The sequence below is a fragment of the Nelumbo nucifera genome, chromosome 1 (genome assembly GCF_055504915.1).
Source record: "Nelumbo nucifera cultivar China Antique chromosome 1, China Antique-T2T, whole genome shotgun sequence".
NCBI classification, from domain to species: domain Eukaryota; kingdom Viridiplantae; phylum Streptophyta; class Magnoliopsida; order Proteales; family Nelumbonaceae; genus Nelumbo; species Nelumbo nucifera.
Window position 1 is genome coordinate 36,475,270 of NC_142649.1, and position 14,286 is coordinate 36,489,555.

Consider the following 14,286-nt stretch of genomic DNA (forward strand, 5'->3'; position numbering starts at 1 on the left):
TAATTAATTTAGGAGCACATGTACTGTTTTCTATATTTGGCGAGTTTGCAGAGTGCATGATTAGAATGGAGAGAGAAAGAGAGGGAAAGAGAGAGAGAGAAGTTCTATATTGTGGGAAGCCAAGCAAAAGACATGACTCACTTCTCTATGTTTTAATAGTACACAAATTAAAAGCGTAGGCTGTACTTCCTCTGCTGCAAATCTTGGCCCTACGATCAACCGCTAGGTCCAAACCTGGACCGCGAACATCTCGTTCTCCGCGTCCATCTTACAATCTCACACGTAACGCTTGAAATCTGCCAACCTTTTCCCCTCCCAAACTCCAAAGTTTTTACATTCTTCTTCTTCTTTTTCCTTCTGATTCATCCCTATTCACTTCACCGGTTCGATTTGTTTTCTCTTATTCTTATTCATTTCTTAAAGTAAAATTAATAGAAGGTATGTCCTCCATCCTTTGATCTAATTTAATGGGATGACTAATTTCTTATAAGTTAAGCAACGGACTAGGCAGTTACCACCACCACGGCCCAAATCCACAAAAAAAAAAAGAAAAAGAAAAATTAATACCGAAGCTTAAGAAAAGTTTAGAAAGGGAAGGGCGAGATGCCAGAGTGTCATATTCCGATATTCGGATATATGACGACACGTCCATATATGTTCAATAACATATATACAAATAGATATCAATGAATAACACACCAGAAGAGACAGTCTAGAAAAAGGAAAAGTAAAAGCAGGTTAAAAGAGAGACCCTCACGTGAACAAGGTCAATTCTGTGTGGGTGTGGATAAACTACATCCCTCGTGTATAAGTAATTAATAATTTCTCAAGGATAAATACTTTATTTATTTATTTATAAAATCTAATATTTTTTTTATTGGGGGTAATGGATCCCAATAAATCTTAGTCCTCTTCTGTTTATTAATGTGTTTATGTTTTCGGTCTTATCCATTCTTTAGGAGAGTATCAATTACTTGAATAATCAATATTCTTTAAAAATTAATTTCCATAAAATATATTATGAAAACATAGAAAATGAATTACTCAGTTGACCAAGTTACCCTCATCAGATACCAACAAATCAACAGGATTATGAGAATGGGAGTTGATATTTGTAAAAGCTTAACCGACAAAACCCAATGCAGATCCAAAAAATTTTACAAAAAACAAAAAAGAAAACAAGGCCTAATTTAATTTTTCACGGACGGGCTGTGTTAATAACTGTGAAGGGATTTTAATGGGGGGCGAGGAGAGAATGAACAATAATGAAATGACAAATATGTCCTTTCACTTTGCCACTAAATAGCAATAGTGGCAATTAATGCCAAGAAATAAATCTCCACAAGGACAATTTGGTAAACCACAATGTCCCGGCGCCCTATCATGAAGTAAATGAATCGAGGTTGTAATTAAAGAGGGATTTATGGTCAATAAAATATTAACTCAATTGGCCATGCATATATCCATGAGCATGCGTGATTGTCAAGTTCTCCGTCGTGTATTGAGAATATCTTCCAATGATTATATCATCATCATTTCGTATATTATTGTCAAAAGATATTCTCAATACACGGCGAGATGTACTGTGGAACTTTGTGGGCGGAAGTATTGTGGGGGCTGATTTGAACTCTAAGTTCTCAACTATAGTGTGTGTGTCTTCTTTAACTAGACAAGTAAATGGGTCTGTATGCACGATGGAATGTAGGATGCTTGGTCACATGCAGATGCTTGAGAGTGGGGCCCTACACAGTCAATGTGTATGTGTTCCACCTAGGATATCATATTCATATCTTCTCCAACTATGTTAAGATTTTAGCATGCATCATGACCATGCAATATCAGCCACCCGATTTGTCCATTTCCTTAGCTTGGTCATGAAATTCATGATTATCTAGCCATAGATGACATCTATATTGAATTGAATGGTTGACATCCTGGACCGTACTGGCTTCAAAATTCCCCACGTGGGACCTATTGGATGGTGACATCTGGCTTACTGTTTATGATGAGATGGTATATATATATTTGCTACATGCTAGCTAGCTGGAAGATGGCCTTATCTTTTAGGTTCCATTTAAAGGAACCCTTTGATCTGTATTTCTGAATGTATGTATGGGTGCGCATTCCTGCATGAAATAGTCACTGTTTCATTTAATTTTTATTAATTTTCAGTGAAATGAAACTGAACTCTCAGAAGTCAGATCCCCCATAGAATCATATCAAAATGCTACGACTGTGTATTTCTGGATGAGGTCAAACTTGGTAATAAGAACAACAGGTATGGGCATTTACTGTCGACAAATGGTTGAATAAGAGGGAGCTTGCTTGGTTTTTTAAGTCACAACCTAGGATTTCAGTTCTCATCAAGATTTTAATTAGGTTCTTCTTTGGTTTTATTTATTTATTTTTCATATTTTAATCCCGCTCTCTCTCTCTCTCTCTCTCTCTCTCTCTACTTCCTTCTTCTCCAACCATGGTAGGGGTCTAGATTCTAGAGTAGCTAGGTTGATTTCATTTCCTAGGTCTTCTGATAAAGTGTATTTCACCGACTGTAATTATCTGCAAAAAGCCTGTTTGCTTTCCATCGTGTGTTAATATATACAAGCGCAAGACTCTCTAGTGTCTATATATAGGAATTTGAGGGTGGGAATTGCGATCGTTGTGGCTGTGGTCTTTTTAAATTTTCGAAGTGAAACAACGGGAGAGAGACGACAGACATCACACACCAGTGAGTCGATCACCAGGGAGAGAGAGAGAGAGAGTAGACATCGGCCATGGTTGAAGGTGTTTGTTTTGTCGTTTTAGTTGGTCTGCTTGGAGCGGCTTTGGGTCTCGTCTTCAACCATTTCCTTCCGTTGTTGTTGAAGCTCGGTGTTGCTCCAAGGGGCACTTTTGGGTGGCCTTTATTTGGTGAAACCCTTAGTTTCTTGAAGCCGCATGCTTCAAATGCTCTGGGAACCTTTCTTCTGGACCACTGTTCTAGGTGATGAAATACTCCAGTTTTCAGTGTTTTCTACAACAGCAACTGATGAATTATATTTCTAGCTAGCATCTAATTCAATTTGGTGAATGGGTTTAATTTCAAAATCATATTGATCAGTGTTTTCTTCCTAGCTTCTACTTTTTTTTTTTATGTTCTTCTGGTAATTAATATATGGGATTTTAATTTTGTTCTTCAAAAAGAAGAAATCGATGATGGAGGAAAGCACCATGGGAATCTAATAGGAGGAAGGTTATGGATTTGCAGGTATGGGAAAGTATTCAAATCCCATTTGTTCTTCTCTCCTACAGTGGTGTCATGTGATCAGGAGCTGAACTACTTCATTCTTCAAAATGAAGACAAGCTGTTCCAATGTAGCTACCCAAAGCCCATACATGGAGTACTTGGGAAATCTTCCTTGCTTGTGGTGGTGGGCGACACACACAAGAGGCTGAGGAACGTAGCTCTGACACTGGTCAGCACAACAAAATCGAATCCCGAGTATCTCAACGACATCGAGAGGACAGCCATTCATATATTAGATTCATGGAAAGGCAAACAAGTAGTCAGCTTCTGCGAAGAGGCTAGAAAGGTAATCCAGATTCCAGAATATATATATATATATATATGTATATAATATATAATACGAAGCCAACGAGAAAGAATTGGAACCATTTCTATCTCATATGAAGTTGGTGAACTCGACAAATAACTAATTAAAACTGCTAACTTCGATGCGTGATTGTTAATTACCGATTGAGACAAGGAATTCACGGACCTAACGTTGTGTCTTGTGTGATTTTTGTGTACACTGCAGTTTACATTTAACGTGATAGTAAAGCAGGTCCTTGGGTTAACACCCGATGAGCCACGAACAGCAGAAATCCTGGGAGATTTCCTTGCTTTCATGAGAGGACTCATCTCTTTTCCGCTCTACATCCCTGGAACGCCATATGCAAGAGCTGTTCAGGTAATTAAACCCAATTAACCTCCTCCGTCTTTTATTTATTTTTCTTTTTTCCTTATATTTTTATTTCATGATCAGCCTTCATTTCCAGTTCCAGATCTTGGCATAATGCTGCTTTGCATTATAGCAATTTTGGGGTGTTAATTTTTGCCACCAGTACGCTTTTTCAGCCTTTCTTTTTTTGACAAAAGGGAAGTTGTGACCAACTTTTGGTCTCCCTTTACAGGCTAGAACTAGAATATCCTCCACTATCAAAGCAATCGTTGAAGAAAGAAGAAGAAACGGTGGTAACTCTAACAAAAATGGTGATTTCCTTGAGATACTCTTATCGGTGAATAACTTATCAGAGGATGAGAAAGTGAGCTTTGTTCTGGATTCTCTGCTGGGTGGCTACGAAACTACTTCTCTTTTGATGGCCATGGCAGTGCAGTTTCTAGCTCATTCACCAGCTGCACTGGAACAATTAAAGGTAACATCCTTTCCATCTTATCATCTTGTACTGAGAAATATTCCATCACGGATAAGGACACCATAGTATTCAAGTTTGACTCGTCTAATAAATTAAACCAAAAATAAATAAATAAAAACTTGTGTTGAATATATGAATGCAATGCAGCTAGAGCAACAAAACATCAGAAGCATCAAGAAGCATGGAGACGAGTATTTGAACTGGGAAGATTATAAGAAGATGGAATTTACCCAGAATGTAAATGAATCCTTCTTGCTTTTTCTAATTCCATTCCTACTTTCACTGGTCTATTTCCAATGATGGGTATACTTCGTATTTCTGTGTTTCCTTTTTCTTTTATAATTATTGCAGGTTATTAATGAGGCTCTCAGATGCGGGAACATTGTCAAATTTGTCCACCGAAAGGCTCTCAAGGATGTCAGATTTAAAGGTTTTTTCTCCACCTTTGGACGATTTATATTTAGATACACATGCTCTCTCTATGCTTTATAGTTTTTGCACTTTGCGTACAATCATGAATGCCTGAGGGTATTATATACTTTATTTGCTGTGTGTTCTGTGTATTACTTATTATCTATTAAAAGGAAACCAAATAAATAAAATAAATTTTGGTGGTTTTTCCTTCATGAGTTTCATCAGATTATGTAATTCCGTCCGGTTGGAAGGTCCTACCAATCTTCAGTGCAGTACATTTAGACCCATCTCTTCACGGAAGTGCCCTTCAATTCGATCCTTGGAGATGGGAGGTATTAACTCTTCTCTGCAACACTGCAACTTTTCTTTTTCTCCTTCCACATTATTTTCATTCATTCAAAGATTTTACAATCTCTCTCTCTCATAGAACGCTGGCCAAACATGCAAGAAATTTATGCCCTTTGGCGGAGGGCCAAGGTTCTGCCCAGGATCTGAGCTTGCTAAAGTAGAAACTGCATTTTTCCTCCATCACCTCGTACTCACTTACAGGTAATTAAGTTGTTATCTTCAGTGGTTTAGACTTTAGATAGAGAAGCTTCAGCTCAGAATGATATTTGTCGTGTATTTTTGGCTACTTGTAGATGGAGGACCGAAGGCGATGACCAACCAATGGCGTATCCATACGTTGAGTTTCAAAGTGGGTTGCAACTAAGAGTGGACCCAATTTTATCGAATCGTCAGGTTAACTAGTCTTCTCATGTAATAAGAGTGTCCGAGTGTGGTTGACTGGTTGGGGGGTTGGGCTTGAAAGTTGAGACCTGACACACAAAACTCCCTGACCTTGTGGGTTGTAGCATATCTTTACCTCTTCTTTAGTAAGTAGAAATAGGGATCATAGAAAGAGAAAGACAAGACCACTCTCGTCTCGTGTCGACTGTCCGTCTACTGTCTGTCATGACTCGAGATATGTAATCAAAATGCTTTCCATAATATATATAAATATAAAATAGGTATAGAAATAAATTTCTTTTTCTTATATAAAAGCAGATTTCATCTATATGCCACGTGCCTCTTGAGTTGTTGTTTGGTATGTCTCGATTACGAGTACGTTGACCTGCTGATGTAAAATCCCGAAAAAACTCAACACTCCCCCGGCTGTGCCCTTCTGTGCGTGGCTCGAGAAATAGCATAAATTTTCTCTGACCTATGATTTTGACGCCATTCCGCCAAGAGGTGAAAAGATTTGTTCAACCGCCGGTAATCCACTAATCCAATCGTGGTCTGAGTCTGACGTGGCTAATTGTACGCCTCCTGCAAGATCATAAACCATTGAGATGCGATGAAGGCCACGATTTGTGAACAAGTCACCTCAAAATTTTGGGATGGTGGGCCCACCATGAGATCTTTTAAATCATCCAAAATTTACAGATATTTTAACGAAAATGTTGTTAAGTGTGAAACCACGTGGCTAACAAGATGTGCCAATCCACTTGACGAACAGTCGTCCATCCTTCCAAACCAAGCCACGCGCAGCTCATGTTCCAACGGCGTCGGCGGAGGGTCTTTCGCTTCGCCCTCCTGACCAATCAGATGTTGCCACGCGGTCAACTGTTTGGCCACATCACTACATCAGACCATGGAGAGCTCACTGATACTTCTCTCGCCGTTGAGTTTGCATGTCTCCTATTTTTGTCCTTGCGAGTAATTACCATTTACAATCCTGATGTGAAAGGACAACAACAACCTTGACATGGACTACGATTATAGATGGGGCACAAACACAATCAGAATCCGTCCCACACTCCCACTAATGTCATGAAAGCGCAAACGGATTTTATTCAAGGTTTTTAAAACCGATCCGGGTACCGAACCGGTCAGGGGTTCAGTTACCGGGTCAAATGGTTCGATCGTTCGGTTTTGACAAAAAAATAAAAAACGGTTAAAACTGTTGAATGGTTCAATCGCCCGGGTCAGCAGTTTGCTGACCAAATCAATGGTCTTTTGCAAAAATCCGGTTTTGGGGAAAAACATTACCGATCACTGGTTCCCAGTTTTTTCGGTCCGATTTTAAAAACTATGATTTTATTTGCTCATATTCAAAGGTGTATCGGAAAGACAATTTTAATAGACGTATTGGGATATATTTTGGATACGCATGAATACAGATGAAAAATCAAGATATGCATAAATATGTTAGGAAATTCAAATAAATCATCAAAAATATATATTATTAACAATACTTACAAGTTTTATATGATTGTAAATAAGTCATTTAAATGTAAAAAACCATAATTTAATGTTTATATAAAATGTGACATATTGAGATATAATTAGTAACCGTTGAAAAATGATGGAATAACTGAAATGTGAAAAAAAAAACAAAAAAAGAACTAAAATGTGAATGTATATACATCAATTTTCAAATAACCAATATAATTATCTTAATTTTTATTAGTATATAGATTTTAATAATTGATTTCAGCATTTATTAATAAGTACCAATAAGAAAAGAGAAAATTGACTTAAAACTAAAAATGCATATAATTACAACAAACTAATTGGAGTGGTTTGGTGGCAAAATCATAGGCATTAAAATTTAGTGACTAGGTTTCAAGTTTTGCTATTGTTAATATTTGTATTTTTTTATACTAACAAAATGTCTCTAACGAGAGAGAATCATTAATTAATGAGAGAATTGTAATTAGGCGCTAAAATTCAAACTTAAATTTAAATTTTTCTTAAATATAGGAGTAATTAACTAATTAATGAAGAGGTTAGACTTAAATATAGGAGTAATAAAGGACATTAATGAGAGAGATTCAGTATTAAATATAAATTAATGAATTTAATGGAATAAGGGGAATCCAAACAATTCGGTTTATATTGGCCTGTTTCGGGCTTGTATCGATCTGTACAGATCCCTAATAGCTCGATATGGGCCCATATTGGCCAATACATACGAAAAAAAATGGAACACATGATTTTTACACGTTTTGTGTATCGCTTTCTTATCGGAACGATACGACCTGATACAATGTGATATTTTAAGCCTTGTCCCATTCATCCGGTGAATTAGATGAAGGTTTGTACACTCAAAGTCAATGGGGTTTGTCAAGTTGGGATGGAAAATTATTATCAACAAAGGAAACCTTTGGGGTGAAAGTGGTGAGTTGCAAATACTTACCTAAATGTAAATTTTGGGATGTCGAGACAAAAAAAGGGTATCTTTTTGGTCATGAAGAGGTATTCTTGCATCAAAGGAACTTATTAGAGTAGGAGTGGGTTGGAAGATTGGTAATGGAAATTTGGTCAAATTCTGTTAAGACATGTGAGGCAGGATATTCCCCTATTTTGGATGATGTTAAACCCTAAAAGTATCTCAAATTTAGAAATGTTGGTTAGCAATGTGATTGATCATGATAGAAATGTTTGGAAGGAAGACCTTATTCGATCTTTGGTGCCTGATCTTGTATGGCATCATATTAAACCTATAATAATTCCCTTGAATAATATCAAGGATGAAACAATTTGGAAGTTGTCTTCAGATAGGAAGTTCTCTATTATTTCAACCTATAATGAGGAGTGTCGAATTAATGGAGGCTTTGGAAATTTGTATGGAAGTCTGAAAAGTATTTGAAAATTGAAAGTCCCTCCAAATATTAAAGGTTTTTTCTTCCTTCTTTTTAGTGGCAAACCACTCACAAAGGATACGTTTATTGTGAGAGGTCTCAATATTAAGTTATTAACCCTAATTGTAGATTTTGTGGTGAGGATGAAAATATTGATCATCTGTTCATTAAATGCAACTTCTCTAAGCAAATATGGATGATTGTTAAAGCCATGCTTCTATTGCCTATTGAGAGCGATACCTTATTTAGGCAGTGTTTGGTATGACTTTTGTTTATTTGACAAATGGTTCCATGTCATCATCATGTGGGTATTTGTCTCATCATGCTACTTCGTACGCCTATTTTTATCTTATAAATGTGTGCCTTGGTTTACGTGCAATTTAACTATTGGGGGAAGATTCATTTTAACGTTTCCATCAATACAAAGGTGTTTATTTCCTGTTCCGCTTATGTGGCGCCTAATGGTGCCTAGTGGCATCTAACTGTCAACAAATACCAGGAAAACGTTTATCAACTACTTTTTCTTGGTTTTGAAGATAAATCAAGTACAAACGTTTATTTAATAAACAGAAGTAATATCAAACATATACTTAATTTATGGTGGACCAGAATTGCTAGAGATCAAGGTGGAAATAATGATCAGTTGTTTAGAGAGAAATTTGCAATTATTCTTTGGTTTATCTGGAAAAATAGAAATGAGAAATGGTTTAGCAATAAGGCCTCTCACCCTCAAATTATTATGGATAGAGCTTTGAACTATTTGATTGAGATCAAGAATTATACTCTTGCTGAAGTCAAGGATTGTTCTAAAGAATGGAAGACAATTGTATGGTCTCCCCCTAACCCTAAGACGATTAAAGTCAATTTTGATGCTTTCCATAGATAGGACAGTTGGTGCTCCATTGCATGTAGTGCTAGGAATCACTTAGTAGCTATTCTCGATCTTAAGGCTTATTTCATTGGTTATACATTGATTAATTTAGCTGAAGCTTGGGCGGCGTTAGGGGTGTCCACGGTTTGGTTAATCAAACCATGGGCAACTTTTGTAAACTGAAACTGAACTGGTACCACCAATTAATCGGTCAGTCGGTTTTAGTTTTTGACCAATTCGGTTCTTCGGTTTTTTAGTTTTTTATATTTATAATATATATTATCTAAATATATGTATAATATTATATTATAAACAAGAAATGATATATAATATATTATAAAAATATATAATATATTTATAAATATAATATATATTTATATATATATATATATATAATGAATATATATTTATATATAATATAAAGAAAATATGTGACATATATTAAAAATGTATATATAATATACATATAAATATATATACTAGTCGGTTCGGTTAACCGCCGGTTTTTTTGTAGGTTAACTGAAAACTAAACCGGTCCTTGTTTTTCAAAAATACCGAACTGAAACCAAACTGATCAGTTCTGATGGAGGGTGATTTGGCCCAACCTCATAATAAAGGGACACGTGGACATTACTTGACATAGGTGACAACTTGGCTTAGCCAGCTCACTACAAAGTGATACTCCACTACCCCGAACTAAGGGTTCTTCCAACTGAAATCATCCTAAGCTAAGGGCACCTTGGTACCAGGTCGCGACACCAGTACATAATTCAGTTCGAGGTGTACGGGCATTAGCTCGAGAACATCAATTCGAGGTAGAAACCAGCTCGGGTATACCGATCTGCCCTCAATATAACCCCAAAAGTCACTCTAATGGTTCCTGAAGTTTGTAGGATCACGCCTCATAACAACTAAGCATTATCTCCCCATCTGATTCGGGCGGACGTGATTAACCTTATCAACTGATAATGTTATCTCCAGTTAACGCAGAAACAAATTCTATCATGGCAATGATCTCGGAACTACTCCGCGAAGCCCGCGAGGACTCCATTATATAAAGGCCTCCCTCCAGGGGCACAAGGTACGCACGCAATTACTGCTTACTAGCTCTCTTGCTTTCTAATCACTTTCATCTCACACATATTGACTTAAGCATCAGAGCGACCTCACCGGGTAAGCACCCTCGGTTTCTCTGATTCTTTCTATGAAGATTCTCCATGTCCGTCGTTTACTAGGAGCCAAGTCACCTCCAACTAGGAGCAGCTAGATTGCGTTGCATCAATTGGCGCCGCCTGTGGGAACCGCTTCAAAAAGCCCTTTTTCACAAAACATCTCATATCCAACTTCCATGACATCTTCTAGTAACGCCAGACGCAACACTGACATGAACATCTCCAAGAGCCAACACCAGGTCCCAACCGTGTGCATTGGATAATTCACCGTACCCCTCTCTATAGACGGGGTCCCCACACTGAACGTGCCTCAAGTCATTGCATCGGTGAACGCGCCACTCCCTCGTACAATGAGTACGACCTTCGCAGAGCCCTCTGTTATTCCCCCGGTGGTAGGACAGAATCAACTCGATGACCTGGTTCACTACATGCGGGCCATGCAGGCCCAAATGCAACAGGTCTTGCAGTTTCAGTTGTATCAGCAGCAAGACCTCCACCATGTTTATCAGCAGTAGTACCAGCAACAGTTCCCTCCACTGCCATAGAATCAACAGCCGGTTCTACCTTGGCATCTGGCCACGCAGCAAACCAAGCCTCGCCGCAAGAGCGAATGCCCTCCTCGCTGGGGAGAGACCTTCCAAATCCAGAACCTTCTGGGGAGTCAAGTTTCGTCCCATGGCAGGAGGGAGAGACAGATTACTCCTCTGACCTCGTAGCAAGTAAATAGGTCGGGAGACACCAAGCCCACCAGGCCCACTTTACCTCGGCCTTCACAGTTTGAAGTTCCACTCATGGAAAACCGGTTTGGGGCTCTGGCCGCAGACTCTAGACAAGGCCCTTCAGTCCATAGCAGCCGCCACCAGCAGTCCGAGCAGCTGCTAGTGGGAACAGTGCCTGACAACACTGAAGCTAGTAGCACTAATGCGGAGCCGGTAAAGAAGCAGCAAAGGCGACGCTGCAGAGCTCGCAGAGCAACAATCCAGAACTTCCCCGAACTGCCTAAAGGAAAAGAAGAGGCGAGCTCGGGGATTGTGAAGACCACTCCGCTCCTTTCTGTGCCGTCTCCTCTATCTCCCGAACTCGTTCGATCCAAACGACCATGTAGATTCATTTCAATCTCAGATGCACCTGGCCGGAGCAGATGAATCCTGCATGTGCATTGCTTTTTCCACAACTTTTAAGGGGGTAGCTCGCACATGGTATAGAAACCTTGTGCTCGGGACAATCAAGAGTTGGGCGCAGTTTGTGCAGATCTTCACCTCACACTCCATCACTAGTAAGAGGTGCCCGAGGTCACAGGAAAGCTTGCTCGGAATAGTCCAGAGAGAGGGAGAATCTATCCGGAGCTACATCAAGAGATTCAATGATGCACCCCTGTAGATTCCCGATCTAGATCCCGCTGTAAGACTTACAACTGCAAAGAGAGGAATCACCCACAAGGAATTCAAGTGGCACGTGGTCGCCAACAAACCCAAAGACGTTACTGAGTTCCTCAAGCTCGTCGACCAGTTCATCAGAACAGAGGAAGAAATGAACCAGAAGAGCGAGAATCCACCAGAGAAGAGGAAAAGAGAAGGTGAGACCTCAACCAATAAGGACAACAAGAGAAAGAAGGATGAACCAGTTCGAGAAGGAAAACCGAATTAGCCTTTCCGAGCTCCTTAAGCTGAAAGAACAAATTACACTACCTTGAACGCGGAGTGAGCAAAAATCCTCATGGCGATCAAGGACGCTTCTTACGTGAAGTGGCCACCTCGGGTGAGAGGAGACCCAAACAAACTTTGTATTAAATGATAATAAAAATCAAACAAGTCAGCAGGGGGAGCAAGGCAGAGATGCTCCTGAATCCAGCAATAGGCAAAACGAGCAGCCGCAGAGACAGCTGCCCGAAGAGAGGCCAGTTCAGCCGCAGCGAAAGCGTCAGCTCGTGAGATAGAAAGAGAAGAACAAAACCTTCCGAAGCAACCGAGGTTAGAAGAGCCTATTTTCTTCACCGAGGATGACACACGCGGAGTCCAGTATCCCCACGATAACGCGCTCGTCATAAAGATTAGAATTAATGATTTCGAGGTGAAGCGCGTCCTGGTCGACTCCGGCAGCTCGGCAGACATACTCTTTAAGGACACATTCGACAAGCTGCAGATCTAGGAAAGTGACATCAAGCCCGTGAACACTCCCTTGGTAGGTTTCAGCAGAGAGGAAGTCAGGCCCCTAGGAAGAGTTACAGTACCTGTGGAGGTCGGTACCTGGCCTAGCATAGTGAGATTCGACCACACTTTCTTAGTGGTCGCAACTCCCTCCCCGTACAACGCCATAATAGGTCGGCCTATCACCCATGGTCTACGTGTAGTGGTGTCCACCTATTACTTGGCCATGAAGTTCCCCATGGACTTCGGAGTTGGGGTAGTGTGAGGTGACTAGCTCGAGTCTCGCAAATGCTACGTCGCCGCCCTCAAAGGGAAATCCAAGGCAGCAAACGACCTCGAGTTGGAGCGACCTACGGAGTACCATGAGGAGCGAGCTTCGCCAATAGAAGAGACGACCTCTATACCCGTTTCAGTAGAAGATCCAACCAGGACTCTCCAAATCGGCACTTCGATTGAGGAGCCTCTACGTTCTCAGCTGGTAAGCTTCTTACTTCAAAACTTAGATGTTTTCTCATGGTCCGCGGCGGAGATGCCCAGCATAGACCCTAGAATAATCACTCACAAGTTGAACACTGATCCTGTAGTTAGGCCCATTAGACAGAAGAAATGCAACTTAGCCCCAGAGCACTGGAGAATATTTGACGAAGAGGTCGAGAAACTCCTTGTAGCCAATTTCATCAGGGAGGTCCATTGCCCGAGCTGGGTGGCTAACCCCGTTCTGGTAAAAAAGGCCCATGGTAAGTGGTGCATGTGCATCGACTATACCAACCTGAATCGAACTTGCCCAAAGGACTGCTTTCCACTTCCTAAAGTCGACCGTTTGGTGGATGCAACTTCAAGGCACGAGCTGCTAAGTTTCCTAGATGCTTATTCGGGCTACAACTAGATCAGGATGGACCTTGCCGATGAGGAAAAAATGGACTTTATAACCGAGCTCGGCTTGTACTGTTACAAGGTCATGCCCTTTGGACTAAAAAATACCGGGGCAACATTCCAAAGACATGTAAACCGACTGTTTGAGCCGTTGATCGGCAAAAAAGTAGTGTTATGTAGATGACATGGTTGTCAAAACTCAATTTTTAAATGATTTAATAAAAGACTTATATTGTGTTTTTCAAATTTCGCACAAGTACAATATGAAATTGAATCCCAATAAATGCGTCTTCGATGTCACTTCGGGTAAGTTCCTGGGTTACATCGTTAACTGACGTGGTATCGAGGCCAACCCTGAGAAGATTAATGCAATCCTAGACATGAGACCGCCCTGTAATTTGAAAGAGGTTCAGAGGTTGAACGGTCGTATAGCCGCTCTAAGCCATTTCATGTCTAAATCGGCAGATCGCTGCCTGCCTTTCTTCAAGGCAATCAAAAGAAGCAAGGACTTCGAATGGACCGAAGTGTGTCAGCTCGCTTTTGACAATCTCAAAAGGTACCTCGCCAGCATCCCAGTTTTGACCCAACCCGAGGAGGGAGATATTTTGAAGCTGTACCTCTCCGTGAGTGACGAGGTAGTCAGCTCGGTAGTGATAAAAGAAGTAGATCGGGTTCAACGACCCATCTACTATGTTAGCAAAGTTTTGCAGGATGCAGAAACGAGATATCCAGAAATCAAAAAGTTGGCGTACGTGCTAGTCATT

At 40.1% G+C, this 14,286-nt stretch overlaps 1 protein-coding gene across 1 annotated transcript; it reads left to right on the top strand.

The window, feature by feature from the left end:
- The first annotated feature begins 2,596 nt into the window (after positions 1 to 2,596).
- On the top strand, positions 2,597 to 5,873 carry LOC104608289 (cytochrome P450 724B1-like). The gene is made up of 9 exons (XM_010274230.3): positions 2,597 to 2,983; positions 3,248 to 3,572; positions 3,798 to 3,950; positions 4,174 to 4,416; positions 4,564 to 4,653; positions 4,768 to 4,846; positions 5,056 to 5,162; positions 5,258 to 5,379; positions 5,472 to 5,873. Exons 1-9 carry the CDS (start codon positions 2,775 to 2,777, stop codon positions 5,578 to 5,580), a joined length of 1,437 nt encoding a protein of 478 aa, XP_010272532.1. The 5' UTR covers positions 2,597 to 2,774; the 3' UTR covers positions 5,581 to 5,873.
- Positions 5,874 to 14,286: the final 8,413 nt, after the last annotated feature.

Bases quoted from the DNA above. Each gene is read 5' to 3' on its own strand.
- LOC104608289 (XM_010274230.3), top strand. From the start codon at position 2,775: ATGGTTGAAGGTGTTTGTTTTGTCGTTTTAGTTGGTCTGCTTGGAGCG. The intron at 2,984-3,247 runs GTGATGAAATAC...ATGGATTTGCAG, and splicing joins CTTCTGGACCACTGTTCTAG to GTATGGGAAAGTATTCAAAT. The intron at 4,847-5,055 runs GTTTTTTCTCCA...GAGTTTCATCAG, and splicing joins CAAGGATGTCAGATTTAAAG to ATTATGTAATTCCGTCCGGT.